Source organism: Mytilus californianus, unplaced genomic scaffold (assembly GCF_021869535.1).
Source record: "Mytilus californianus isolate M0D057914Y unplaced genomic scaffold, xbMytCali1.0.p SCAF_8, whole genome shotgun sequence".
NCBI classification, from domain to species: domain Eukaryota; kingdom Metazoa; phylum Mollusca; class Bivalvia; order Mytilida; family Mytilidae; genus Mytilus; species Mytilus californianus.
In genome coordinates, this window is record NW_026262734.1 from 3,170,711 (window position 1) to 3,197,215 (window position 26,505).

The following is a 26,505-nucleotide window of genomic DNA, read 5'->3' on the forward strand; positions in this document are numbered from 1 at the left end:
TGTTCCACAGGTTTTTCATGTAAATAAAATTCATCAATACATTTTTCATTCCTTCTACTATTAAAGGTCATAATTTTACTTTTAGTTTCACTGATAAAATATCTATCTTTATTTGCAAAAGTTTCTTGTAAATTTAACATTGTCTGTAACGAAATAGCATCTTCTGCTAATAATACAATATCATCTGCGCATGCTGGTGAGGTTGCATGTATCGTTCCAATACGGAAGCCCAAATGCTTATTTTGATACCGATCTAATAATTGATTAATGTAAAGTTTATACAGTGTAGGAGACAATATACCACCTTGTCTAACTTCCTGTTGCTTATCGATTGAAAAAGTTTTAACATTAACGAGTCATGCCACACAACATCAAAAGCTTTAGAAGCATCTATAGCAGCTATAAATATTTTCTTTTTACGATCTTTTGCGTCTCTAAAGCCTCAGTAATTAATAACACTGCATTTGTTGGAGATACCCGTTTAGTAAAACCACGTTGCAATTTATGTTGATGTCTATCTAAATCTGGTGACATTTTAGACAAAGGTATAGTCTCAAAACCTGTTCCCATTATACTACAAACAGTGATTCACCTATAAGAATTTGGATCCTGTAATGGTTTACCATGACTCTTGTGTATAGGTGTAATAATTCCAGACTGAAAAATTTCAGGTACATCTCTTTCTTGTAAGACACGATCAAAAAGAGCTTTTACAATTATAGGTTCTATTTGTCCACCACATTTCAAATGTTCACTCATTAGATTTAATTCGTCAGGTGACTTTCCATTTTTCATTTTGCCTATAGCTACTGTAACTTCATCTAAAGTTGCATATTGCATTCCCGAATTCTCTGAATTTTGTAGTGTCAAAATATTTTGTATATTATGCTTACAATTTGATGCTGATGTTCACAAAATGATGAACTTGTAGATAAAGTACTTAATTTTTCAAAATACGAGGCCCAGCCGGCCCTTATTTCTTCTGAGGACTTAAGATGTATGCCATATATCATTTGTAATCGGTAAAGACAAATCTGACGAAATTGACGAGATTGTTCATCATTATACAACACCTTATGTATCCGGACACTGTACAATTTTCGTTAGAATGTTTTGTCGAAAACAGAATCGTAAATCCAAGGCAAACAAGGTGAATTACAATGAAATATTTATCCATGTAATGCATAAAGTAAAATTTGGGAGGAGACCGTAAACAATGGGGAAAGAAGCAACGTCGACAATAATGTTGATATCCCATGATATAAAAATTTTGTTCCGATGTGTTGGATAACCTTTCTATCCGCCTTCTAATTAAAAAAAAACAAAAATTTCCTTTCTTTTATGATAGCCTTTATGATCACACAAGTGTTTAATTTGATAGCCATTGTTTAATCTATATAAGAATATGAAATGAAAAAAAGATTTTGTTTGATGGGTAAAATATAACAGAGTCTAACCAGTAAAGAAATTTTCCGGCTATACTGGGAAAAAAGAACAATGCGAATTATTGTTTACATAATAAAAGCTGAGGTCTTATATAATAACTCTGATATCTGTAATCTGTCATAAGCAGACCTGTCCTCAGGTCTGGTCAGTAGCAGTCTTGTCCACATGTCTGGTCAGGAGCAGACCTGTCCACAGGTCTGGTTTGGGGGGGACCTGTCCTCAGGAATGGTCAAAAGCAGACTTGTCCACAGGTCTGGTCTAGAGCAGACCTGTCAATAGGTCTGGTCTACCAACGACGAAGTTAACATCTTCATTCGTATCTTTGAATTTGTCATAAACACTACTGACGCCACAAATAAAATATTTGCACAAAAAGGTTTTAGATGATAAGGCATCTTAAAGTGGAAAGTGGTCGGACACAAATGGGAATGAAAACATCGGACACTTTTTGGTGAAATATACAATTTTTTTACGAAATAGACCCGTTTGTAGGATTGGACACGTTCAGGGGACGAACATGATGAAGGGGACTGACATGTTTAAGAGAAATACATTTGCCATCAGATAATTATACGAATATGATGATGATGGCCAAGTTTGGTTAAATTTGACCCAGTAGTTTCAGAGGCGAAGATTTTTGTAAAAGTTAACGGGCGACGGACGACGGATGACGACGACACAAGACGGACGCCCATTGGGCCAGGTGAATTAAAAAAAAAGGTTCTCTGAAACTGTATTCGATAATAATAGGTGAATCAACATCAAAGATAAAGGTACTATTTGATTTTTTTCTATTTCTAGATAAATAGTTTTTTCAATTATTTAAGTATTAACATTTTAATTTGAAGAAACAAACATCTTATTGGGCACTCTCTATGCTATTCCTCATTTATATTTCCCTGTATATAAATAAATGTAATAAAATATGGAAGTGTGATATGATTGCAAATGTGACAACTATCCCCAAAAGTTCCAATAATGAGCATATCAGTTTATATTCACTCTAATTGCTTTCTATAATGCCTCATGTTGTTATAGCAATCATTATTGTTATTTTGGTAGCCTTTAAATGCAAACGATGTATCTACAAAAGAGGAAAGGCTTTCTAGATGAATTAAAGATTTCATATCCATATTATACTAAATTTCGTATATACACAACTTTGCCAACCTATAACTTTCTATAATAATTTCATAATTCTAAGGAATTACAAGACAGAATATCATAAAAAGTTTCAGAGTAAGCTCTTCCTTATGGATTTGGGAATTACAAATTTTACAATTAAGGCCTCTTAATTGATTTTGATATTTTGGCAATACTAAATACTGAACATAATTTCCTCTCTTTCAACTGTGAAAATGAGATAAATAAAAAAACGTGTTATGTTAAACATTTCATACCGCATTTAAAAGGGGGAAATTTAAATGGAAATACACAAATCACTGTAATCATGGTAAAATGAAGTAAACAGCAAACAAAACCACATTGTTTGTGGAATCACATCTTTGGTATAATAACTATTAATCTAAACAATATGGTTCCAAGTTCAGCGCGTAATTGATGCGTTTGTCATTACTTGAATTAGGTAAAAATCTTTTTGATAAATGCAAATTTGTTTGCTGTTTGAAGTAACGCAATTGTGTCTAATAGTTCGATATGTTTTCACCACATTTTTCTAAACACATATATTGACCTCCAATATCCTTTTTGAATGTATAATGATTTCTAGTGGTTGACATGGTCACTTGATACATGACATTTACTTTAATTCCCAAATAGAAAATTATGTTTTGATCAGCAGGTTCTAAACATTTATAAAGAACGGATAAAAGAATTCAATATCAGATGACCCAATATTATCTAGTCATGTTGTCACACAAAATCATGTCTCTGCAGTCTTTATTATGCAAATCTATTAATTGTTAAATAATATATTGTTATTTTGTACAAATAGTTTAAACCTAAAATCTCAAAACAGTATAGTAACTTTCATATGTGGCTTGGGGTCTTCGACAAGAAATAATCCAAACCATAGAACCGTTTCACTCGCAATGAAACACCAAACATGTACAAAATCTTCAATCACCACATTTTAAAGAAATATAAAGTTTATAAAATCTTTATTTATTGATACAGCTTGTGTGCACAAAAGTAAAATAAGTTTGATTTTTGTACGTTGATATATCACAACAACATTGATATAAGTTATTAACATCATTTGTATATCTAACCTTCGAAATTACATATGTTACAAAAAAGGCTCCGTATTAGGAATTGATCCGAGAATTCTTCTTTGTTTACATTTTCGATACCAATAGACCGACAAACAAACACATACAAGCACGAATCCTGCTAATGTTAACATTATCTGTACAGTTGTATGGTTTGATTCTGACGAATCTTCAAATAAAAATGTATTCAGTTAGATGAGATAATTATTTAAGGAATAGTTAGTTATTTAATTATGATATTTTTGAATATTGCTATTACATACATTTGCATGTTGAAAAACCAGCTTTCGTTAAAATCATAATTCATTGAATTTGTAAACTTGTTGATACATACAATTAAGTCATAATAATTATACACAAGGTAATATAGAATAATTAAAACTGTTTTAGGTAACGTTTTACAAGGAAAATTATTGAAATGTTATGAGATTTAAATGAAAAGCAAAATTAAAAAACCAATTCACACTGTCTTCAAGTATGCGTTTTGAAATATCAGTTGAAAAAATCATATTGATTAGAATATATCCACTATGAATGAACTTTCTTGTTTGTTTGATATAATGAGAATTTTTAGATGTATAGAATGGCTAACCTGTGCAAGTATCAACAAGTTGAGTGATCAGCACTGTGTGATTACCATAAATACAAGTCACATTGACAGTGCCTGTACACATAGCTGTACTGTATTCAAGTTCAATCTTTGTTTCGTAGAATATTGAAATGTTTCTAATACTAATGTTCATGAACTTTGAAAGTTCCTCTCCCTGAAATAAAGGTTGTTATTAGATACGCATACATAAACCATGGTAAGCTTCAATAGATATGTTTCTAAATCAAAGCACTTTGCTAGATACGAGTCTCCAATTTTTATTTTTTTATTTTTTTATTTGGGGAGTGGGGGGGGGGGGGGGGTGCTTAACCTAAAGTTTCAACTAAGTTTTGTTCACAAATAGATAAATCAATTAGATATTCACATTTGACTTTAATTTACGTCTTGAAAAAGTGACTTGAAAAATGACTTGAATAAGCTTAGTTCTGAAGTTTTCATGTTTACATACTACGAAAAGGTTCAGTCATACTATCAAGAGTTTGTAATTTATTAAATAAGGTAAGTTATAATGCACAATTTGCCTTTAAATCATAAATTGAAGGTTGAATATGAAACAATCAACTAAGAAGAAAATAATCATAGGAACATCAAATAAAAAAATAATCGAACTGACATCATGAAATAAAGCAGTAAGGAGTAATGCAGGTTTTTTAAACTTGATGTTGATTTCCAGTTTTATTATATACCTTGTTCGGTTCAGATTACTTTAAAATTTACAAACAAGCAAATACCGAGACTTTGAATGCATCACTGTTATTTCGTGTCAGCACAAAAGCTCTTGATATTTAGTAAGTAAAAACGCATTTTTAGGCAGATATTAAAACATCGGCGCGAGAATCCAAACAGTTTGAAGGCTTACGTTCATCGGACTATTTAGGTTGGTCTAAAGGAGTATTGGATTACAATTGTACAGTTGCCCGATTGATGAATGACCATTTACTGTCATGCAAGAGAGAGGTTTTGCTAGCTTTAAAACCAGGTTTAATCCACCATTTTCTACATACGTAAATGCCTGTACCAATTCAGGAATATGACAGTTGTTATTCATTCGTTTGATGTGTTTGAGCTTTTTGATTTTGCCATTTGATTATATACTTTCCGTATTGAATTTTCCTTTGAGTTCAGTATTTTTGTGATTTTACTTTATACTGATTGATGAAGACCGGATACTCTTTAACCAATTAAATGTTCCAAAAATGGTTCAATAAAAAGTTAAGAAAAATAAAAAATTATAAACTACAATGAAAATTCGAAACGAATGGTCCTTTATACTACGTCTACTTAGTCAGATTATAATATATTGCTATTACCTCGAATTTTCCCGAGCACAACGGTTTTGGATAACCATTATAAATCAGGACAATGCCGTTTAACCTCCTGTTATCTAAGCTGAAGTTCTTCATATGTTTTACTGAGGGTTCAGCTGACAATACAAAGTAATTACGTTCAAAGAACAGACATATTAAAAGGAAGTCACAACTTGATTTAATCCTGATGTTACGGTTGAACATAAACGATAATTACAACAAAAGAAAAAAAAATTACAAGAACAAAAGATTTTATCAGCAATCATTTTTCTGTATATTAAACAACAGGATGATCTCCATTATTTGTCAATAATTATTGTTTTAAAAACCATATAAAAATATATCAGCTAATAAGTAATGTTCTTTCTGACGTAAACACCACTTTTTTCATTAAAAAATCGTAATGAACAGAAAGTAGCGAACTTTATATTTAATTTGTTTTAAAAATGAACATCACATTTAGCAAGTTTTACGAGTACTTGTACCCCGTAACTCCTTTATTCATATCAATTTAAGAAAAGGATATAAAGCTCCTCAAATAATATGATAAGTAGTTACTTACAGATGAAATCTTTTTCATTAAGCAGAAGATCGTCTGAGTAAGAGTGAAATCCAAAATCACATTTATACACTCGATTTACGTCACTTGAGTTAAAATGTTTTATAGTTAAATTGTATACCATTGTCCTCTCATGATATTCAACAGTAACTGCATACTTGTCAATGTATCTTGAGTTTTGATTGTAGGCTAATGTTTTACCGTTTGGTAGCTTAGTCCATAACATTGGTGCAGATTTGTCCTCTGTCTGTATTATGCATTCAAGAACAACGCTTTTCCCAAAATATACAGGCTTTGTCATAAGTTTCCACTGTATTACTTCTGTTGCATGAAAATAATTTCCCCAAATCCAAATTAATGCGTTGCTGTATTCATAAACTTGTATAACTAGATAAACTAATATAAACTATGAACTATATATCGTTTAAACAGCTACTATCTATGCATGCAATACTTGTGTGCACCAATGCATGTATTCTTCCTTCCTTTGGAAATTAGGTAAGTATTGGACAAAAATAAGTTAGAGGCAGCAGTCACTTTAGTGATTTTCCGAAGTTGATAAATCTTTTTAAAATATACAAATGAACGTATAAAACAAACACTGGGGACTGCACACTATTAAACTAATGTTGATCTGTAATAGTCATTTTGATCTGTATAAAAATAAGGAGATTAATTAATCTTCTATTTTCGGCAGAAGCCTTATTTTTTAAAGAACGACTGAAATCAACACAACAGACGTTTTACGGTCAGCATCACAAATTGGTTGACCGATACGATATGATTATGTGTCAACTCACTGGTGACAATATAAAAATAAGAAGATGTGGTATGATTGCCAATGAAACAACTCTCCACAAGAGACCAAATGACACAGAAATTACCAACTATAGGTCATCGTAACGCCTTTAACAATGAGTAAAATTCAAGTTTATATATCACAAATTTCACATGTTTGCGAACGTTTATCTCTTCATATAAGGAGGGAGATTGCTGTAACAGCACAACACTCGACTATAAGAAAATAATCCGTTGGAAATGGCTTGAATTCAACTGATGTTTGAATTATGTTTTCCAAGACTGAAACGTTCATGTACACTGAACTAGATCTACCTACACTTTTTATTATCTTTATCATTTTTTAAAGTTCTATAATAATTCAAAAATAAGGAAACACATCTTACAACATGCTCGCACAAACACAGTCATAAAAAATACAAAGATTGCGAGATCCGAAATACACAATACTAGTTATAACATACAAATGATTGAGTCCAAATGACAAGGATGTAAACAATTATACTTCACCGTTCGCCATTCAACTATGATAAATACCATACCGTAAAGTCAGCTATAAAATGCGTCAAAATAGACTAAATGTAAAACAGTTCAAACAAACAAAAAAAACAACGGCCTGAAGTTTGACATAACAATAATCAAAAACAAAAATGACATAAATCGAATGTGACAGAGTTGAACATGTTTGCGTGTGCTCAACCTTCCCCTAACCTTGAACAGGCTGTATAATAATTGTGATATTTACAAAAGGGTAAGCTTATCGCCAGACGATCTTATAAACGATAACCGAAACGATAAACACTAAAGAATAAGCAAAAGTCATTGATACAGAATTAGATCTTGGGGCTTCACTTTATATTGATTTTACAATGTATTGGCGATAGCGAGACAGTTCTTCTCTTGTTATTAAAGAGTTCTACTCTATATATTCCCGTAATTGAACACACTATCAATATTGACGTTCAAGACGAATAAGACTGAATTAATGACATATGTAAGCTGTCTACTCAACATAATCAGATAGGTTAGGATGTACTTAAATGATTATGAAAATGCAACTATTGTGTGTTTGTCTGCGGAAGTTAAGAAATCTACCTTTATAACATCAAAAACCACTGTTGAATGGAAGATGTTGGATGTATATCGCTTCCAACATGTATGCGTGTATGCAAACACAAAATAAATAGTTTATACATCGATTGTATTTGTATAACTACTTATACTTGATAACTGAACAAATTTAATAAATCATGCTTTCATTTAAGAAAATAGTTTTGTTTAGCCCATTCAAATCATTGTTTGCTCCTGTTTGCATGTTTTGCCAACTTTCACATTTATGCCGTTTTCGTTACGGAGCTTGAACAAATGATGATCATTAGGTAATGGCGGTCTATACATTGTCATATAAAGGTTCAGTTATACTTATTCAGAAAAATGTATGGTTTCTCGGTAATTTTATGTTAAGTAAGGACAATAATTGGCTCCCTCTGGTTTGTAGGTCAAATCTTGTATGATAAGAAAGCTTAAATTACTCTGAATCTGAAAACCATATGTTGTAGTAATTGTTTCTAAAATAAGATCAAAAACATGCAAGTACTTTCTGTTTTGCTCAACGTCAAGTCCAGTGGGGATATTGTTCAGGATTTTAACGATTTATAGAAAAGATTGACAAATATTGTTTTACGTTATTATCGTTTGTTCATGCATCCACCTGTAACGCTTTTTCTTTTGAAATATTATATTTTGGACCAAGTACGTTTATTGTTGCACCTTATCATTTGCCAGTCCAGTTATGGTATGAGTACATTTGTCATTTGCTCCACGAACTGTTCTTTTAAAACAATTTTTTCATCGAAATACCTTTTTGTTTAAAATATACTTACGATCTTCGAAGCTTGCTTTCGCTGCATGCCATAGTACTATAATAACTAGTAGTACATATTTGGTTGAACGACTTTTCCGTCTATGAAATATTCCAAAAAAATGGAAGAAGGCATTACAGACTTATATTGTGAGCGATCATACAGCTAAACTTGCTTAAAACAAAACACCTTTCTGTACAGCTAGTGACTTAAACATTAACATTATATATGACGCTCTATGTTTAATACTTAAGTATTTTGTTTGTTTTCGAAAGCTCACGTTATTGAGACAATAAGACGCGTAGATTTGTTTTTGATGCATGACAATGCCGTGTATCCCGGCGTTAGATATAAACTCAAATTATGACCTTCTTCATACCAAGAACATTATATAAAAACACAATATAATTGTGTATATATCTATAAATTTTAATAACAAAAACGTTTCAGACAAAGTGATTTGGTCTACACACATTTGTACATAACTGTGATTATCCGTGGTAGTGAAATCAAAAATGGACAACATCAAGTCATGATATCGTCCGTAAAATTGTAAAAATAATGACTTCAATTTTATCATTAGGAATCATTGCAAAAGCTTCATACTGAGCAGCAACCATCAACCAAAGTAATCAGGACAGAAAACCCTAGCTCTGTAAAATTGTCTCAGCTTGGGGGTATATACTCCTTTTGCCAGTACAAAAAAAACTGCTAGCTTCTTCTCTTTCTTCCTGACAATTTAAAGTTGGATGCCTTTGATATGTTGTTGTCTTTTGATAAACACGCCTTCAAATCGTTACAAATATTTTATCACTCTAAATCTATCTAAGTTTAGAATGAGGAATGTGTATGGCAATGATAGATAGGTCAATACTATTACTCGAGGAATGAAACTTAAAGATTGTCGAAATAGGTTAGTTTCCCCGCCTCAATAAAGTCATTAGATACCAGGATTAAAACCTCGTACGCCACACGTGTGTTTCAAATGCTTATAACTCATTAATGAAGCTCGAATCGAAAATGTTAAAAAGGCCACATAAAATACGAATTTAAAGAGCATTTCGGCCTCAAAATTCAGACGGTTTTGCCAAATACAGTAAGGGTAATCTGAAGCAACCATAGTGTAGGTATTTTCACAGTCACACGTCCAATATAGTACAGAACATTTCAATCAAGACCTTTCCATTAATACTAAGAAAGCATGCAGAAAAACTGTGATTGCTCTTGTTTCCATCTTTACAACATGCAGGGATTTGAACGAATTGGCAACTATGATAAACCTCTGTCGAACAGTTGATGTAATGTGATTCACAATCAAAACAATTTAGTCTGAATCTTGGTAACAAAATATTCATTATGAAAGTAGGACAGGTTTTTTTCGTAATATGTGGTATGCATAGACTCAATCGGGTTTTACATCCTAAATTGTATCAGACATCTTTAAAAAATTTAACTATTCAAAAACAAAATCTACGTGTCTTATTTTGGATGTTGTTTTAAATTTGTTAAAACAGCATAATCGCAAAACAACGACAAAAAGAGAGACGACATTATATAAAAGGCACAACAAAATACGTAAGATTGAGCAATACAAACCTCGCTAACTGGGTTCGTCCAACGGTGGGTGCATGCATAACAGGAGACGCTTACTATGTCGACAAAAAACAGATCCCAGTAATTTGAGTGCTCCAGGTTTTGTTTTTACCTAGATTTGTTTCTTGTTAATACATTTGTCAGTTTTCAACATCAGTAAACTACCGTTCTCTTAAATAAGAACTTGGAGCGAAAATTTAAAATGAACAAAAGAAGTCATCAATTCCTTCTCAACTGTTGTCAACTGTCTTGTTGAGCATGTACAAATGCAGAAAAATGCAAAACATAAACGATGTTATACCTGAGCGAATGGGGTTGAAGGTGCAACATGTTGTTTGTTTTTTGTTTTTTTTTTTGTAATGTAAAGTGTTTTCTTGTGTTGTGCTGTTGTACCACTGTCCCAGGTTAGGGGGAGGGTTTTGCGCCATCTAAGAAGTCTATCCCCGCCACATTCTGTACGTGTCTGTCCTAATTTAGGAGCCTGTAATTTTGTGGTTGTCGTTTGTTGCTGTATATCATATTTGTTTTTGTCCATAAATCAGGCCATTAGTTTTCTAGTTTGAATCGTTTTACATTTGTCATTGAGGGGATTTTTATAGCTGACTATGCGGCATGGGTTTTACGCATTGTTAAGGGCGGACGCTGATACATGGTTGTTAATTTCTGTGTCTTTTTGGTCTCTTGTGGAGAGTTGTCTCATTGGCAATCATACCATATCTTCATATCTTTATATGTATACTAATGTTTCAACCTTGAAAGGATTTGGCTAATAGTTTAGGTCCTTTTTGTAATCTACTTATTCATTTTTTTCTGTTTTGAATACATCCTTTATTTTTATATAGTTGGTTTTGCGCGTTCCTGATGAAGGTAAATTTAGGATAAAGCTTCGGACGCACATAAATTTAATAGTGTGTTTATTTTGATTTCTTTTCATTGTCAAAATATAAAACATTGCATCATTTCCTGCACCCGTTACACAACACTTAATTGTGAACGAGTAACAGAAGAACAATGAGATAGACCTAGCTTGTTTTTGTGTTATAAATCGTCTCACTATTTTGTTTTATATGTACCACATTTGATAAGTGTTTAGTATTACGATAAATTTGCACTTCTGTTTTCATTGTATGAACAACAAAATTATTTTGTAAAAAATATTTCCGTACTCCTAACAACAAAATTATTATAATTAAAGTTACCTATGCACGTTATTTTATTTAACGCCATTTTGTTCCAGGTTACAGTTGGTTTTTTTTACATTGTTGTACATATTGTATTTATGTTGTGGCATAAATCAAATTTATTCGTTTAATGTATCTTTACTTGTATTTCTAATATTTCTTTTTGATCAATTTAAGTTTATAGCTCTTCATCTTTTTAATATGCTTTGGATTTTCAAATATTTTGGCCTCGAGCATCACTGAAGAGACATTGATTGTCGAAATGCGCATCTGGTGCAGAAAAAAATGGTACCATTTATGTTATTAAGCCATTTCAACTGATATTTCATAGTGTGTCTTTCTCTGTTGTAATGTTATACTACTGTTTCAGGTTAGGGTGAAGGTTGGGGCCTGTTAAAACGTTTAAACTTGCTGCATTTGTTTGCATCTGTCCTTTGTTAGGAACCTGTAGTTTAGTGGTTGTCATTTGTTGATGTGGTTCATAAGTGTTTCTCGTTTCTCGCTTTTTATAAAGATTAAACCGTTGGTTGTCCTGTTTGAATGGTTTTACACTAGTCATGTTTTGGGCCCTTTGTAGCTTGCTGTCCCTTGTGAGCCAAGGCTCCGTGTTGAAGGCCGTACTTTGACCTATAATGGTTTAATTTTTACAAACTGTGACTTGGATGGAGAGTTGTCTCATTGGCACTCATTCTTATATCTATATAGAATTCAACAGTTATATATGCATGTCGTAAAAATGGAGGAGACTTCGCACTTGTTCTTTTTGCACCATTTTAAGTTGTCGTGCTTATTTGATAGAACTCTAGGACAATTTTTAATATATTCAAATATCAGATTAAATAATGTGAAATATCCGAGAATTTAAATATTATTAAGGATGTACTTAGGTGAAATTAGATAAATAAAGAATTTACAAGTGATACTTTCAGTTGGAAGAGCATTAGTTTAGGAACAAAATAAGCTAAAAATATTGATAGGTTATGGAGCTCCCTTTCGAGATATTTGATTTTTTTTTAATGGCGGGAAAAGGCTGACTCGAACTTTTACCTTATATTTCTATTGGTATTATTTAAGTCTCAAATCGAAAGAAAAGAAATCTAGAATCTGCTTAAATTTTTGGTAAATGACTTTTTAAGAGCTATTGAGGTCTTATATGAAAAGAAAAATGGGTGTTTTGGGGCAAAATATTTTACCCTGTATTGAAGGAAAAAAACACAAGGAGTCCGAAAATCGGACACAAATTCCTAAACCTCACCTAAATTTAACCTTAAAGAGGAAAACGAAATGACATATATCATTGTAAATGATAATTTTAGTGGGTAACACGAGACAATAACATTTTATATATTTATCGTTCTATATTAGTCAAAACAATATTGTTCATCTAAGGGAATGTTTGTCGATAGATTCAATACTTACATTATACGATTCTCGGAATGCGTCTCTCTTAATTTGTCATTGAGTTGTATCTTCTTTATTATGGTTTTAACTTGATGTTCAGCTTTTCCACTATATTGAAGCTCACTGTTATTATGAAGATGCAATGATTGAATCATATATCTGTTGTAAGCAAAGCAGTCACAGTTTGTTATTACACGAAACATTTTCAGTCGCGTGATTGAATTCATGATTACCATTTGTCGTTCTATGATATATCTGTAACGTTTATTCGTTGTATGATGTATCGTGTAAACAATTGAAATCTGACGACGGCTACACCTCAATCGTGTCTTTTTTAATTCATTGGTTTCTCTGACATCTTTTATTTGTTGTATCTTTAGATTATTCAAGACAGTAATCAGAAATATACAACACTTTGGTCTCTCTAAATGTGAATATATCGAGGCCAAACGAATTGACAGACGATCTTCTAGTAACTCATGATTGCCTAACACTACACCTACAGTTGAGATTTTCTCAACATTTGTTCTTCCAACAAATACTATTTGCCAATCATATTTTTCTAAATCCATTTCACCTTCGAAATATATACAAACAGTTTCTTTATTCATTATTCATATGTTCATCGTTAATGTTAAAACATGCTCATCTAAGGAATAACCTTTTCTTCCATCCCGTTTTTAAAAATAAATGTTTTGCATATTTCAGCTGATATTTTTATTTGTCTGAGAACAAAGCATATTTTTCTGAAAAATCGAAATATTTTAGATATTCAAACATGAGTATATAAACACTTCATGTTTCGTTGAAGGAAACAATGTAAAGAGGTCTAGCCACAAAACAATATTAATAGATCTAAACTCTTGTTTTATCTGCACAACAGTGAACATTTATGTGATATTACCAACTTGCAAATGTCCTGATGATATCCGAACTAGCGATGTTATTATGTTTACTAAAAGTAGAAATTTTTTCACATAGAAGAACATCTATTCTGGATTTAGAAAAGAGAATTATCAGCAACACACTTTTTAAAACACATAAACATTAGTCATTTAGGCAATCAAACTTGTGTGATTTTATAGATTTTGTTTAAAAACCCGAAAACAGTATTGCATCTAAAAATATATTGACAAAGATCGTGTATACGCACCGCCATAATTGTATAAGAGGACTATATATATATATACACTACAACATAAGAAGATGTGCCAATGAAACAACTATTTACTACAGAAAAAATTACATAGATTTGACCAGTATTGGCTTTAACATTCGATTATGAATTTGTTCTTGTGGTGATCTTGTAAAATGAGAAAAATAATTTGAACAATTTAAACAAATTGCCAACACAGTTTCAAGTAATTTTTAGGAAAGATAAAACCAACCTGTAAAAGTTTTAATGTGTTTAATAGTTTTAATGCCTACTGTAAATTCAGACATTATTGCGTGCATTTATCATTGCGATTTTTGTGGAAAGGACAAAAATGCGAGATTAATTATTGCGACTGCAGGAAAATCCGCATACAGTTATTTACATCAGATATCAGAATGTGAGTTCTTATTATTGCGATACTCACTCAATCGCATTATTCGCATTAATAAAAACCTGGCAATAATTTCTGAGTTAACGGTATCATTAGTATTCCATAGTACACACTCGGCTTTTCAGAGAGTCATTCTTATGATAGAAAATAAAACTAAATAAATAAATGAAAAAAGACTATTCAAAACAACACTGTGTACTATCTGTAAATATTGTGCCTCATTGATTAAGTGTTATTTGGTCAATGGCTAGGCACAAATATTTCTCACCTACAGGACATGTAGAAATGTAAAAAAGTCCGCACATATATATTCTAAAAATTGTACCTTATTGTCTTCTTTTGAATGTTTACTTTTCTAATTTGTAAAATGTTATACGGACCTGAATCAACCAAACACTATCATATCCGCCTGCCTAATAAAGAGTGTGCTGTCACCTATTAAATTTATCGCTAACATACTATTATATGTAGATAGTAAATATTTTAGAGTATTTTTTGGTATTCAATTCTAATATCTCATTTGATATATATACCGCGATAACATAAAAGGTCAACAATAATAAAGTTGTACGTCCATACCAGTTATCCTTTTCAAACGCTTAAAAAACAGTATTATTGATTTTTAAGTATAAACGTAAGGTCGTATACTGACCAAAATTGTAACTATCAATGAAAAACATACAAAAACAATTGAAAGGTAAACAAATAAATTGCTGATTTTCCCTGATTTCTTTTAAATAATGCAATAGAACAACTGAACAGCAGGGCTGGTTTTGTCTTCCTGTAAATGATTTACAACTTCTATTATCATATCATTTGCAAACACGCATAATAAGAGTACTTGACCTAGGACGTTTAATTCTTGGTAGTCCAGGAAGCGAAAATGAAATTAAATAATTCTTTATTTGTGATTATGAAATTTACGTATTCAAGATAACATTTAGAGCTTTTTTGAAGATGAGATTTAATGAATATAAACTAAACCCTTTCTCAATTATTTTTTGTTTGTCTTATACGACAAATTGACTTTTGTCTTAAATAATCTACTCGTTCAATAGTATTTGCAGACAAAATATTCATACTTTTAAGAAAACAATGTTAAAAAATTGCATTACGATAACAACTTAAGTTAATTCAAAACAAATATAAAAAGTAATATATACATACAGATAAAACTTGGCAATATCCCTTCCACTAAATAACAAGACGTTCTACTTGTAATGCAAACCTTGACATCAATATGGATTGCATGTTATGCACAGTGTTTTTATTGGTGTGAAACGTTTACCATATTTGAATATTACATATGAATTGAAACAAACATTTAAAGGGGTTCATCAATATATAGATAGAATAAGAAGTAGTGACGAAGAATTTTCTTTCTTATAATGAATGAAATAATTACAATTGTATGCAGTGAATTATTCAATACATTGGAACAGTGAGTGGACAGAGACAGTAGCACTGTACAATGTATTACAATATATTTGTGTGTGTGTGTGTGTGTGGTGCGACAGAAGGATAGGGCTATTTTTAAAGAGACCGATGCAGATCATAAAATACGAATAGAAAGATATAGGTAGCATTAAATAGAACATTATCTGTTTTCTTTATGGCAGTACCAAAGTACTAACTTCTGGATTGGTGATATCCTCTGGGACTAACAGGCTACTAGCAGAGATAGCGACCCAGTGGAAGTAATAGAATTTATAGTAACAGAAAATCTGAGGATGTGATATCCCCTTAATAAAATCAGTTCAATAGATGCAGGCAAACTTTATATCTTTATATCTTTGTTGTCCATGTTTTACAAACATACTGACGAAAAAACCAATGGCCGGCATAATAAAAAAAAAACAACAACATTACAGATAAAAACGAACTACAACTTTGAATTACCGGCTCCTGGTTTGGGGAAGGCAGCTTTGGTATTACACGTGTAAAACATGTTTGTGAGTGATCAACCCTCCTTTTGCGCAGGGACAGTGGTATAAGAGACAACATAAGAACAAACTGTAAAAATCAGTTTGAAATGACTAAATTGATCATGATAAGATCGGTACGAAGTATGAAATTTACATCAAAACAAAAATATTTAAGCACCTATCTAAGAGTACTCGCAGTTACTAAGAGCTGGTTCAAAACCAATAACCACTAATAAATAAATTCATTTATTTCAAATATAGAGATAAAAGTCTAATTAGCCCCAAATGGTGTCATCTGCCCTAGAGTCGTTGAAAAGGTATTGTCAGGATCTATGAAATACTGTCCTTAAATGGTCCGTTATAAATTAAAAACTATTTAGAAACCGCGGTTTCAACTGCCTTAGACACGTATTTAGCATTTTTCGGTCCTTAATGGTCACATGTTTGGGTGCATAATCATCCTTAGCTTTACCATTCGTGTTGCGCGTAATTAAGTAGAGTAAATAAAAAAAGTGTTTTTGACGAATATAATCTAAAAAGCCCATTTCCATTCTCAATTTTATTATTTTCATTTTTATCTAACGATACTGTTCAATATCACGAAATATTAAAGTGTGGTCAATCGTCAGATGTGAAAGTAATATATGAGAAAAATATGATGTTCACCTGGATGTAGTGTCGTTTATCTAGATACTGATCCATATGTTCTGTGTGTTATATGAATTTCATATTTCGAACAACCAACTCATATCAATTAAAAACCAATTAAGCGGATAAAATGTTATTTTTGTCAAACAAAATATATGTAAAAATCACCAGTACATATTCTTGATGAAGGACAAAAACTTGAAGCCATGTATAAAGGCAATACACAGGTATAATGTAAACACCTTTAAAATCTAGAAATAAAATTGACAATAACATTAGATTTAAAACGATCGGAGGCAAAATAAATCTTTGCCGGGTCGAATGTACTTCAAAATGAATGATCCAAGATTTTTACATTTAACGATTTAATTTGTGTTTATAATAGTAAAACACGCATTATAAAAGTACTAGACCCAGGACGTTAAATTCCTTGTAATGCAGGAAGCGAAAATGAAAGTAAATAATTGATTATTTCAAGTCAAGTATTATGGATTCGGTTTTCGAAAAATGAAATTTACTGAATATGAAATAAACACTTTTGTCAATTATTTGTTTTGTCTAATAAGACGAACAGACTGCTATCTTTACATAATCTACTAATTAAATACTAATCACAACCAAAATATTCATACTTTAAAGGACACATTGTTAAATAAATGCATTTAGCTAAAGTTAATTAAAAAAAGATAAAAGCATATAATAAAAGACATAAATACATACAGATAAACACACTTGGCAATTTCCCTTTCACTTCATAAGAAGACGCTCTATTTGTAATTCAAACCTTGACATTAGTATGGATTACATGTCTGGCAAAGTTTATTTGTGTACTGAATATTGCATATGAATCGAAATATTTTAAGGGGGGATCATCAATTAAAAGATAGTGTAGCGACTGACGATATGATGCTTTTGTCTTATAATGAATGAAATAATCGCGTATCGGACCGAACTAAAATAGGACTGATTTTGTTATTTTATTATTAAATTGAAAAGGAGGTTATGAATTTGTTATTCATAATACATGAGCAAAACTGTTAAGATATTCTAAGATCAAATGTGTTAAAAAAACTAACGATTGTGATGAAATATTTGATTTCATACATTCATTAAACAAAGAAAAAAATAATTGTTTAGAACAAAATTCACGGAAACTAAATAAAAAAAAAATGCGAAACAATATCCATATGTAGAGAGAAATAAAATGATCAATCGCATTGAACAAATTCAACTAAATAAAAGAAAAAGTAAATACTTTATTATAATATATGTTATGGGTGACAAATGTAGTCTCTCAGTCAATGTTACAAAAAAAACCCACAACAAATATCCATTAAGAATCACTTTTAATAAATTTAATTTGCAATTTTTAGAAAACACCAATATTCCATTACACTTTTTATTAGCTCCATGCTATATTGTGTGCAACAAATCCAACTATATAAAGAATAGTTTTTCTTATTGGTATCCACCGCTTAGTCATAACTGTGTAAAAAAGTGCTTTGGAATACCTCCAAACAACAAACTAAATGTACTCAAAAGTACAGGTACAAATAGTAACTCCAAACAGTGGTCACATATACTTGTTCCATATGATTCGAATATTAATCTACTTAAGGTGCACCATAATAATCTAGTAACGTATCATCTTTCAGTAATGCATGTAAGAAGTAAATCTATATTGTCCAAGGTACGGATAGTCGCTTTATCACAATGTTATTGTTGTTGCAAGAATGTAAACAAACAGCAGGAAAGTATTGCTTCGGTCTTGTTAAATGACATCACAAATATTTCCAATGATGATCAATTGTCTGGAAAAAAAATTAAAATATTTTTACTAATTAGTCATAGTAATGTAACGCATAATAGAAAACAATTAAATGAGATAATTTTTTCTATTAAACCACTAAAAAGTATACTATTTAAACAGTATGTACTAACAAGTAACTTTAAACAACATAATATAATAAAAAAAAAAGGTAAAGTCCCATAAGGTCACTAAAATCATACAAAAACAAATCTGGCATATAATACTACTTTCAGACAAGATCAATACAAAAGTAGATAGCACATATATGAGAATCCTTCAAATAGTTGATATTATTGTAAAGGCACTCCAAATACTTTCAGAGATTTTTTTATGGTTTACTATTCAAAGAGTCATCATCTTATTTTCAATGTTTCATGTACATGTCACAGTATTGCGTACATTGTCAATTGTATATAGTGTTTGTATTGTTTATTGTATGATTGTGTATCTGTTAATATATGTATCATTACTTTTGTTTATTAGAGTACATTACTTTATATACATGTACATACTTGTTTATTTTGTGTTACATAAATGTAAGCTCATTACTCCATACATATATCTCCATTTTAATAACCGGCATATACAGATTCTAATCAATAAAATGCATAACAGTTTAATGTTGATAAATAGATATATTCACTGCTTTAAGCTAAATATCCTCTAATTTATGAAAGATATTTTACATATTTGCTCTTTAAATAGCCAAGGACTTGGTCAAAAAGAAAAACGAAGTAGGCTCTACACTTGGCTAAAGTATCAAAAATCTGATATCTTATTCGCACAAGAAACCCATTTTGTCCCAGAAATAGAAAATAAGATAAGACAAGAATTTCATGGAGATGTATACCATAGCTTTTGGACATCTCAATCTAGAGGAGTCGCTATCTTTATTAATAAAACATTAAATCCTAGAATAATAGACACGTATTCTGATCAAGACGGTCGTATAATTTTGGTAAATGTAGAAATAAACAATAACATATTTTCTTTGATAAATTTGTATGCACCAAATGATAAGAAAAAAAGGAATACTTTCTTTAAAAAAGTAAATACAATAATTGAAGAACATAGGCTTGGTATTTTAATAATAGGAGGAGATTTAAACGAAATAATGAATAATGAAGACAGAAAAAATAAAAATATAACAGGCAAAAAGCCCAAAAAATCAAATAGTTTGAAAACATTAATTAAAACAAAAAAGTTATTAGATATATGGAGAATATTACATCCTACTTTAAACCAATATACATGGAAAAGAAAAAACAATGATCTTGAGGCAAGTAGGATAGACTTCTTCTTGATTAGTGAAGAACTTAGAACACTTATTGAGTCTACAGATATCAGACCAGCCATGATATCCAGTACAGATCACCAAGCTATTTCATTAAAAGTAAATTTAGAAACCAAAAATAAAGGTAAAGGTTATTTTAAAATAAATAATAGTATACTAAGCGAACCTAACTTCAAAGAAAAGATAAATAATTTAATAGATTTCTATTTAGAAAAATGTAAACATAATGAAAACCTATCCCAATTATGGGATTTATTTAAAATTGACATAAGAGAAACTACAATCTTATATTGTAAAATTAGGGCAAAAAGGAAAAAAAATGAAATAAATGACTTGGAACGAATATTGCAATCTTTAAAGAAAAAAAAAGAAAATAGAAAAATAAACAAGACAGAAAATGATGAAATTAAACAGTTAGAAACTAAAATAGAAAACTTATATAATTTTAAGGCAAAAGGTGCACAAATACGCTCAAGAATAAAGTGGATAGAAGAAGGAGAAAAGAACACTAATTTTTTTCTTGGTTTAGAAAAATGTAGGCAAGCAAGAAAAAATATTATTAAACTAAAAAATGAACAAGGGGAAATAATAACGAATCAATCGGATATACTTAATTTAGAAAAGAAATATTATGAAAAACTTTACACAAGTACTGAACCAGACAAACAATTAATTAATGATTATATAACCGACACAAAAATTAATGCTTCATTGAGCGAAGAAGAAAGCGAGTCTTTAAATGGGTCTCTTACAGTCGATGAATGTACTAAATCTATTTTTCAAATGAAACTAAATAAGTCCCCAGGTTTAGACGGTCTGTCTGTTGAATTTTATAGAGAATTTTGGGATAAATTAAAGAGTTTTGCAACAGATAGTTTTAATTACTGTTATAAAGTAGGAATGTTGTCAGAATCTCAAAAATAGGCCTTATTTCTTTATTATTTAAAAAGGGGGACCCTACAAATCTAAGTAACTACAGACCAATCACATTACTGAATGTTGATGTCAAAATCATTGCATATACATTAGCCTTAAGACTGAAACCATTATTGCCAAAAATTGTACATAGTGATCAAAATGGATACATAAAAAACCGTTATATAGGTTTCAACATACGACAATTACAAGACATTATTGATCATGCCGAAAAGTTTAAAATAGAAGGGGCCATACTGTTTCTTGATTTTTCAAAAGCATTCGACTCACTCGAATGGGAATTTATGTACCAATCTTTACAAAAATTTGGTATAAAAAACTCAATGTTAAATTGGGTGAAAACATTGTATAAAGATATAAGAGCCTGTATAGCAAACAATGGATGGATTTCAGGCCCATTGGAAATTTATAGGGGAATTCGTCAAGGATGTCCGTTAAGTGCTATTTTGTTTGTTTTAGCTGTTGAAATACTAGCATGTAAAATAAGAGAAGATAATAAACTGAAGGGGATCAAAATAAAATTAGATGGGAAAACACATAGTCTAAAAATAAGTCAATTAGCAGATGACACAACACTATTTTTAAATGCTAAAGACGAAATTACTCATGCTCTCAATGTAATTGAGGTTTTCGGATCTTTATCAGGGCTTATACTAAATCGTAACAAAACTGAAGGTTTATGTTTAGGAAACAAAAAAAATATTCCAGAAAATTTTGAAAATATAAATTGGAGTAAAGATATTATTAAATGTTTAGGTGTTTATTTTGGACATGACAAACCACAATGCATGAAACTTAACTTTGAAAAACAATTGCAAAAATCAAAAAAGACTCTTAATCTATGGAAAAAAAGAAACCTAACTATGATAGGCAAAATCACTGTGGTCAAATCACTAATTATCCCAAACATAACCTATATTGCATCCGTTTCAAATATAGACACTGAATCATTGTCCGAATTTAAGAAATTGGTATATGATTTCATCTGGGATGGAAAGACAGAAAAAGTAAAGAGAAATACGTTAAATTTAGTCAAAAATGAAGGAGGACTAGGAATGATAGATATTAATAAATACATAGAATCAATAAGAATTAAATGGATAAAGCGATTAATAGATGACGAAAGTGCAAACTGGAAAATAATTCCATCATATTATTTAAATCAATATGGATCAAACCTATTAATTTTTCAAATGAATTTAGATAGTATTAAATCAATCCATAATATCGCAAAACATATACCCAAATTCTATTTAGAACTACTCAAAACATGGGTTAAAAGCAGGGGTGGGCAAACTGAACAACCTGATAATTTTAGAATAATCAGACAGCAAATAATATGGGGGAATAAATATATAAAGTCTAACAGACACAGTTTGATTTTCAGACACTGGATAGAAGACAAAATAATTTACATAAATGACATTATTGATGATAAGGGGAATATTTCTCAAGAAAAAATTTTAAGTAAATTAAAATGTAAAAAGAATTGGATTGCTGAATTAATGCAGATAAAACATAGCATACCAAACCAGTGGAAAAAATATTACAGAAACAAGATTCAATTAAAACTATGGTCCAGTGTAGGAGTAAAGTTTTCTTTAAACAAGGGACAAAAACGGATGAATTACTCAATATAAAAAACATTAACATTTATAAAAGTTTATTACATTCTGATAAGGAATTTCCAATTGGTTTTTCTAAATGGATAAAAGAGTTCAATTTAAATAAAACTTACAATATAAAACACACATTAGAATTTATTTTCAACGACTTAGAAGATAATAAACTTAAAATGGTTAGATGGAAGTTATTGCATTATATCCTTCCAGTAGGTACCCATTTGTATTCATGGAAAATAAAGCAAACAAATCTATGTTTTACTTGTCAAGTAACAGACACTTACCTTCATAATTACATAGAGTGCAGTTATTTCAAGGAGTTCTGGAATAAAATAAATAATCTGTTACAAAAGTTTCATATTGATAAACAGATAAAAAGCTTAAAACATTTGGTTATTGGTTATAAAATAGAAGACAGTGCATATAATGATATAAATTATATATTAACAGTAATTCTATTCACTTTACATAAAAGTAATTGTATATCTGAGAATAAAACAAAACCAATAGATGTTTATGAGCTATTCAAAAATGAATACAAGTACAGATACTTCTTAATAAAAAAAAGAAAGAAAACCATAAATCACCTTTTAAAAAATCTACAATTAAATCTGTAAAGCTTTCGATTTCCCTCCATCAAACATAAAATCTTAAATCAAAATACTAGCATTCAAATGTAAAGTTGTATGTATAGTTGGTCAATTTCTCATAGAGATTAATTGCGGCGTAAAGCAATCAACAATCAATCAATCGTAAAGACATAGATCTACATGTACAGTACATGTATCTCACGGAAAAATTCTTTTATATTTAAAATTATAAAGTTTTAACAAATCATACATATTTCCACCAAAGATAATGTTTATTTGTATACGCTTGAAAACGAAGAAAAGAATAAAATACTGTGTGTATCTGTTACAGGTTTTTACGATCTGCATTTACTGTATTATGGTATAACTTAATATTGTGTACAAATATAAATCATATGTTTACTGAAAATAATTTCGATTAGAAATAATCTAGCATACTTACCAGGGCGAAAGTGAACAAACTTAATTAAAGTAAATCCAAAATGTTCGAACGAATAGAAAGTTAACAGAAACCATGTACTTTCCTAACGGTTTCATACACCTGTTCAAAATTTGATTAGGTCAAAAGGTCATGATAAAAAAAATCGATTCAAGAAAAACAAGTCAAACCCGGTGAGTAGAATGATTTTGATCCGTAAACATGTGACACCAACTTAGAAATATATTATGTTTAGGAATGAAATAATGTAGGAAATTGTAAAATTAACATTTATATTTATTTGCTGAACTTTTATTCCCTGGAAGTTCAGTAACTAATCACAGGGGTATCCAGACTAACGCTGTAATCTGGATAAAATGTAAAACAGCAGTTGTGCAATAAAGTTTTGTTTAATTGAAAAAAAAAAAAAAAAAAAAAAAAGATCAAATGTGCAACCAGTGATGGAATCACAATAATGTGGAGTAACATAGTTTTTCCAAGTAAATTTGTTTGAGTCCTTGGTGTTCTCATATCAAAAAAAGTATGTACGATTTGCTAGACATAAACATTGGAAACAGAGAGGCAATCGGTAGGGAGAGAGAAAAAGTAACACTGGACAGTATAGATATAGTGCGTGTGGGAGTGGGGTTGAGAATGGGGCTATGTAAAGAGTGACCAATACACAGCAAAACTTACGGATAAAAAATATAGTTAGAGAGAAAATAATCGAGGAAAACAACGAAAGCGTGTGTTTGGGGTATGTACAGAGAGACAATTACCAAGGGAAAAACAAGGTGAGATAGCGGTGTTAACCAGTAAACTCATAAAAGGTTATCATGCATATAATGTTGTACGTTCGTCGCGCGTTTTGTCTACACAATACTGATCAGTGACGTTAGAATTAAAAAAGATTAAGGGCCAAATAAAGTACAGAGTTAATAATCTTTGAAAACGCAAAATTCCGAATGGTTTTTTTAACTATATGCATCCAATTTATCAGCATTAAAAGCCGGACTAACGAGTTAGTGTGAACTACCTACGGGCAGTATGAAGCAGATATGGATATATTAAAATTTCAAAGATCTGTTAGTGTTAATAAAATCTCAGTCTGTTCCCTCTCGCAATAGCACTAATACATTTGACTTTCCCTGACACAAGTATTGTTTAATGTCAAACATGAAGACAAATTGAAAGAATTGGTATTTCTTTGATTTATAAAAAATAATGACCAACGTAGATACCAATAGTTTTCTTTTATGGAGGGACAAATCATACTTTGTAAAATAAAACAGCTCTTATTCGAACAAACAATACTCACAATCTGACATTAAGACAATATTAATAGATCTACTGCAATGTTAAATTGATGACATTGATAATATAACATAAAACTTGTAACAGTAAAACAGTAAAAATAAAACCAGAAAAATGTTACATCCCATTATTATTAATAGTATATTCAACGGAAAAATGCGTTTGTATTATCATATTTTATTTTACACGCATAACATAACTTACAGTGATAACATTAACGGTACCAATTAATTGCATCAGATGTGCATTTTTGCTTTGCATAACGGTGCTAAGCTATTAGTTTCATACGATATTCACGCCATCTTAAAATTATTACGTTATAAATATCGGTTTTCATTGATTGCCTTATATATGATATGGGATAGATTCTATTGGCTAGAATATGATACAGAATTGGGAGCATATCCCGGACAGGATAAGATATTATTATACGGACAAACTTCAAGTATAGATATTATAAATCCGATCCGATACTCGATCAATGAATATTTTTGCCTTTACTGGATTACCATGCTCTATAATGTCGCGTCAAGTTCATGTTAGTGAAAAAATTAAAATACGTATTACTACCTATGACTTTCAGGAATTTTGTCAGATTACATGTTATATAACCAAATAATAAACAAAAAATACAGATACGCAAAGACCGCATGGTACCACCGAATTGTGCTTTAGACATGAAAGAATGACATGGAATATTAAGGAAGCATCTAACAACAATTTAGTAAAATGGCTATGTAGGAAAACATGCATGAGGATATACATATGCAAATAGATTGTGTCAAAACTGAATAAAGACGGGCTTAAAATACCACGCTTATGACTGTATGCACTAAGGAGATAAGTAACACCTTGCTCATATTTAAACCACCATATCGTACTTAAAAGTATGATACAGCGAAACAGTCCGAAGCTTTTAAGTAAGCTTAAACTTGTGACCATTAAGGTGTGTGTGTAATGTCTTTTCAGTAAAGACCTAGTGTAAAGGCAATCCTGAATCGAAAATCAGAGATACTAAGAGAGAGAGAGAAAAAGTCCTTAATTTATAATGATTTCAAAATTTTGTAACAGCAAATTGAATAGAACAATATCCGTATTTTCATGCCAGTGACAAAGCATTTCTAGCTACATGTACCGGGTTGGTGAATCCCTCTGGGACAAACAGTTCACCAGTAAAGGTATTGACTCCGTATATGTAATAAAATTATAGGTAACTGTTAAAATTTACTATATGATATTCCCTTAGTAATAAAAGTTTAAATGATACAGGCAAACTTTGTATCTTTATATATATATATGACTGAAGGTTGTTCATGTTTTAAAAAAATCGGACGAAAAACAAACGGCCTGATTTATAAAAAAATATTCACGAAACATTGATATAACAGAAAAAAACGAAAACCACTAAGTCAT

General features: G+C 30.6%; 1 protein-coding gene and 1 long non-coding RNA gene across 5 annotated transcripts; both read right to left on the reverse strand.

Annotated features, from left to right (window-relative positions):
- Positions 1-3,584: 3,584 nt before the first annotated feature.
- LOC127712267 (uncharacterized) lies at positions 3,585-17,886 on the reverse strand. 4 transcript variants are annotated; one of them, XR_007987007.1, is made up of 7 exons: positions 15,703-15,840; positions 13,007-13,111; positions 8,835-8,914; positions 6,157-6,474; positions 5,598-5,710; positions 4,270-4,441; positions 3,585-3,846 (listed from the first exon to the last, which is right to left on the reverse strand). XR_007987007.1 is itself a non-coding variant. In XM_052218635.1 (7 exons), the coding sequence occupies exons 2-7, from the start codon at positions 13,597-13,599 to the stop codon at positions 3,695-3,697; spliced, it is 1,428 nt and encodes a 475-aa protein (XP_052074595.1). In that variant the 5' UTR covers positions 13,600-13,734; positions 17,829-17,886; the 3' UTR covers positions 3,585-3,694. The 4 variants fall into 4 exon arrangements, 3 of the variants coding, with proteins under 3 accessions (XP_052074595.1, XP_052074596.1, XP_052074594.1); XM_052218635.1 differs by lacking the exon at positions 15,703-15,840 and adding an exon at positions 17,829-17,886 and having other exon boundaries at positions 13,007-13,734; XM_052218636.1 differs by having other exon boundaries at positions 13,007-13,147.
- A 458-nt stretch (positions 17,887-18,344) lies between these two features.
- LOC127712288 (uncharacterized) lies at positions 18,345-23,874 on the reverse strand. Its single transcript, XR_007987017.1, has 3 exons — positions 23,803-23,874; positions 23,055-23,092; positions 18,345-18,919 (listed from the first exon to the last, which is right to left on the reverse strand). It is a non-coding gene; the product is annotated as an uncharacterized LOC127712288 (long non-coding RNA).
- Between the last annotated feature and the right edge of the window lie 2,631 nt (positions 23,875-26,505).